Consider the following 4,908-nt stretch of genomic DNA (forward strand, 5'->3'; position numbering starts at 1 on the left):
TCTGTTATCGACGGGAGCCGCCGGTAATGAGGCCGGCAGGAGAGGGAGCAGATGGGAGGATTCTCGCATGATAACTGTGTGTGATGCAAACTCCTCACTAATGACTTACTGTAAAGACAGTGTGACGTGTGTGTGTCTGTCTCTGTGTGTATGTGTGTATGTGTGTCATCACTTGTGCAGGCAAGTGTGACATCTGGAGAACGGAAATAAGAAAAACCTCGAGAAGAAAACTTGCTTGGTGAAGTGACACTTCTCCAAATTTACACCAAAGCCAACACACACACACAGACACACACACTATAGACAGATTATGAGACAACAGCCCCTCGGACAGAGTCTTTGTGGTGTTTTTCTTTCCCGTTGTTTTCTATCTTATTCTGATCTTTTGTTGTCTGTTTGTCGGCATTGTAGTTTTGCGTGTATTCACATTGTCTCTCTGTAGTTGTTTAACATCTTTATCGACATTGTGCGTCTCACTGTGGTTGTGTTTCATGTCTTGTTAGTCATTTTGTGTCTTCATGCGGTTGTTTTGTGTCATGTTGTTGTGGTCGTTTGCATCTTTGAAGTTGTTTTTGCGGCTCCTCACTTTGGGTTTTTGTGTTCAGTTTTTCTTTGTGTTCATTTTGCGTCTCCTAGTTGTTTCGCTTCTTTTTAATGACGTGAACTTCTCTTTTATCTTTGTTGTAATTTGACAGGATTTTACACACACACACACACACACACACACACACACACACACACACACACACACACACACACACACACACACACACACACACACACATCCATCTGCCCAATAACTAGACTTGTGTGATTCAGAATTTTTTGTGATTGAGACACATTTGAAAAATGGATAAAAATTTAACTAAAAAATTTGATTCATCTGTTCACACCCTCACACCTTCACTGAGGTTCACTTCCTCTCTGAGTCGAGGTGTTTGTTAAACTCACGGTCAGTGTGTGGAGCGTCGGCAGGTTGTAGTTTGACTCTTCTCTCCTGTAGCTGGACTCACTCAGGACGTTTGGTCTGGTTTGGTTGAGTTTGGTTTGGAAGGTGAATGTGATCGTCTGGTTTTCAGCCTGTGTCTCTTCAGGGAGGAACAGATGCTTCCTGGTTTCTCAGGTGTGTCAGGAGAGGGAGGAGCTTGAGATGCTGGATGATAAAACCTGTAAAACCTGCTGCCAGTAAAAACTCTGCACCTCCCTTATGGACTGAACTCTAACACTTTAACTCTTAACAGCCTGATTCATCTGCCTGTGCAGCATCAACGGTTCATGTGCAATACATTCACTGTACAAATTCTCACACTGCACATATCTTTACTGTCTTTACATTGTTTACATTAGTTTCCTTACATTCATAAGTCAGACTGCAGGTCAGACCTTCTCGTCCAGGATCTGAAGTGATAGTTTCAACATCCAGACTCGTTCATTTCACACAAATCTGTATCAGCATCACCTCTAGCATTATGAATACTCTCATTATAATAGAATGTTAATTTGCTGTTCTGCCACAATATGTAAAACATTTAACACTAAATTTCCTCTTAAGAGGCCCGTGAAATTCGTTTTGAGGACACTCAAATTAAATTGAAAGCTGTTCTTGAACTATTTGGAGTACATGCATGGTCTCTTTTGAAAGGGAACATTCTGAACTTTCCCCCCCAACAGTCAGAATCACTCTAAATGCTACTGACGTTGAGTAATAGCAGTTGGCACACAGTGAAGTAGAAGGTTTTTATTTTCGCCTGAATATTTTTGGTAAACAGAGGCCTGCAGATGACTCTAGCTGGGACTTACGAGCTGGAAAACACAATGGGACCCTAGCATGAAGCCTTGACTAGCCTAAGTTCAAATTTGATAACAATACCACAGAAAATGAATATTTTACACAATGTTTTCCACAAAGGCCATTTGGAGACTCCCAAGGACCCTTTGTAACCATGGTAACCAACCAGGCTAAAAAGGCAAATTTTACACTCAAAATCATACTTCTTTATAAAGGAGACAAAACCGGTGATATGGTTTAAAATGTATACAAATAAACATCTTTCATATATTTTAGCAACATGTAGCAGTCACGACGGGGACGAAACACTGACGCACGATGCTCTGGGACCAGCTGGACACTGTTGCGCAGTGATTTTCATGGGGCCTTCGTATTTTGGGGCCTTTTTTTTTCATGGACTAGCACATCTGCATGTTGGAAATTTCATTGGCTAAACGATACGCTAGTCATCAGAACAATCGGTTGCGATTGGCTCAGCCTTTACACGTCAGAAGAGGGGGAAGCTCTATCCAGCAACAAGGTGCCTCGTTGGCTATTGTAGGCTGTGGACAGTCCACGCCAGCTCCTATTGGGTCAAGTTTAGATTGACAGCTCACTTGAACCAATATTTACATCTCAACTTTAAAAAGGTCAGAATTCTGTTTCTGTTTCACAGTTTTTATTATTTTGATCACAATATTAAAATCACATCACTCGGCTGCTGTTGAATGAACACTTTTACAGACAGAATTATTTTGGCTTCATCACATCAATTAGACAAATGTCATATGTTGGATTATTTCATATGTGAACAGACTTTATGTGATTGAACATGAATCATGTCTCATGTGTGAGTTTTAATAAAGTTTGTTGAATGTGAACAATGATCAGCTGTTATTGATAAATGTGTTTTTATGTGGATCTTCATCAGTTTGCTCGACTTCATGGATCCACACAAAATCTATATGATAGAAAACATTTTCCATGAAAGTAAAAACAAACCAGAGATAAAGATCAGAAAATAATGAAATATTTTTAAACACGTGGAAAAGTCGACAGGAGCAAGAAAAATGAATGAGAAGTAAAAGGAGAAATAAACAAAGCTTTAGAATAACGAGTTTAACATTTAAATTCAGCAGATTTCTCTTGAAGAAATAAACATGATGAATAAAATCTTTATCTCTAACGGCTCTGATCCAGCGTCACAGAGACTTTCACAGGTAACAGCTTGAAGTGATCTAAAGTGTTAAAGTATGGAAACATCTTCTGAGTGAAAGTGTGTGTTAAAGTGTGAATGTGTTTGTTAGTATCAAGATCAGAAAACGACAGTTCTCCTCTGTTCCAGTCCAGTTTCACTCTGATCCTCTGGATCTTCTGCACAGAGAGATCAGATGATCCTGATGGTGACCATGCATAGTATTTACCTTCATAGAACATTATTCTCCATGTTCCAGACAGTTTGTTTCCCTTCCTCTGGACAGACTCTGCTGACACACCCAGTGCCCAGTCAGTACTGTCTCCAACCAGGACGTCCCAGCTGTGAGTCCCTGAGTTAAAACCCTCAGATCCCAGGACTGAGGCGTATCGATCAAACCTCTCTGGATTGTAAGGAAGCTTCTGTTTCTCTCCTCGTCTCAAACTGGTCAGATCTTCAGACAGGACGAGTTCTGGATAAGCAGAGTTTGGGTCCAGAACCACAGGACTGTAGGAGACCAAGTCCTTCATCTTGTTCCAGATGTTGAAGCTCAGGTTGCCCAGATGTTTGGCCTTGTCTATCAGAGCTCCTGAGGCCAGCTGTGGATCATCCAGCAGGGGGCGCTGCTGGACTCGTTCCACTGCAGCCTTGTAGTTGAGCAGGAACGAGACGTCTTCAGCTCTCAGCTCGTCCTCTGTGGTTCTGATTGTGTCTGAAAGAGCCGTTATGTCTCTGCTCAGAGACTCAATCTTCTCCTTCATCATCCGACTATTCTGCTCCTCTTCCTCCCTCAGTGCAGCCATCCTGGCCTCCTCTTCCTCCTCCAGAAACCGATGAAGCTTTTTAAGCTGCTCCTTGATCTGCGTCCCTGTGAATCCGGCCTGGACCTTAATGTGTTCTGCTGTTTGTTCAAACTCTACTTTAACACGTTCTAAACTCTGTAACTTCTTCTTCAAGGGCTCCAGAGTTTCCTGAAGCTGCTTCTTGTGTTGTTGTGCAGCTTCATCGATGGGTCTGAATCTGTGGCCGGTGTGTTTTTCTGAATCTCTGCAGACGAGACACACTGGCTGCTGATGGTCCAGACAGAAGAGTCTGAGTTTCTCTGAGTGCAGACTGCAGAGAGCAGGTGAAGAGCTCTGATCTCTCTCCTGTAAGAAGGCCTCACACAGGTTCTTTAACACCAGGTTACAAGGTGGTACTGACTTTGAAGATCTTCTCTTACAAAGTGGACACTCTTTTACTTCTTTGTCTTTCCACCACCTCTTCACACAGTCTTTAAAGAAGCTGTGGCTACATGACAGAATGACAGAATCTCTGAAGAATTCTTGGCAGACGGAACAGCAGAGATCTTCTTCTGATCTGGAAGCCATTGAGTCTCCAGGTGAAGCTGAAAACAGACAGTCAGTCAGTCACAGCTCCATGAACTTTACTGAGGTTCACTTCCTCTCTGAGTCGAGGTGTTTGTTATACTCACGGTCAGTGTGTGGAGCGTCGGCAGGTTGTAGTTTGACTCTTCTCTCCTGTAGCTGGACTCACTCAGGACGTTTGGTCTGGTTTGGTTTAGTTTGGTTTGGAAGGTGAATGTGATCGTCTGGTTTTCAGCCTGTGTCTCTTCAGGGAGGAACAGATGCTTCCTGATTTCTCTGGTGTGTCACTTTCCAGCTCCTTTTCCATCCTGAGCCATTCCTCAGCCAAATGGGATATAAAGGGGGGCGTGCCTATGTTCCCACAGCTCTATGTTCCCACAGCCCTATGTTCCCACAGTCCTATGTTCCCACAGTCCTATGTTCCCACAGCCTTATGTTCCCACAGTCCTATGTTCCCACAGCCCTATATTCCCACAGCCCTATGTTCCCACATTTCTAAGAGCTTTTTCAAAATTAGGTCTTATGTTCCCACAGCTCTGTGTTCCCACATATCTAATATTCATTATAAAATTAGGCCA

At 42.7% G+C, this 4,908-nt stretch overlaps 1 protein-coding gene across 1 annotated transcript; it reads right to left on the reverse strand.

Moving 5' to 3' along the window:
* Positions 1-2,950: 2,950 nt before the first annotated feature.
* LOC133015664 (E3 ubiquitin-protein ligase TRIM39-like) lies at positions 2,951-4,333 on the reverse strand. The gene has a single exon (XM_061082916.1). It carries the CDS (start codon positions 4,331-4,333, stop codon positions 2,951-2,953), a length of 1,383 nt encoding a protein of 460 aa, XP_060938899.1.
* Between the last annotated feature and the right edge of the window lie 575 nt (positions 4,334-4,908).

This window comes from Limanda limanda, chromosome 12 (assembly GCF_963576545.1).
Source record: "Limanda limanda chromosome 12, fLimLim1.1, whole genome shotgun sequence".
NCBI lineage: Eukaryota > Metazoa > Chordata > Actinopteri > Pleuronectiformes > Pleuronectidae > Limanda > Limanda limanda.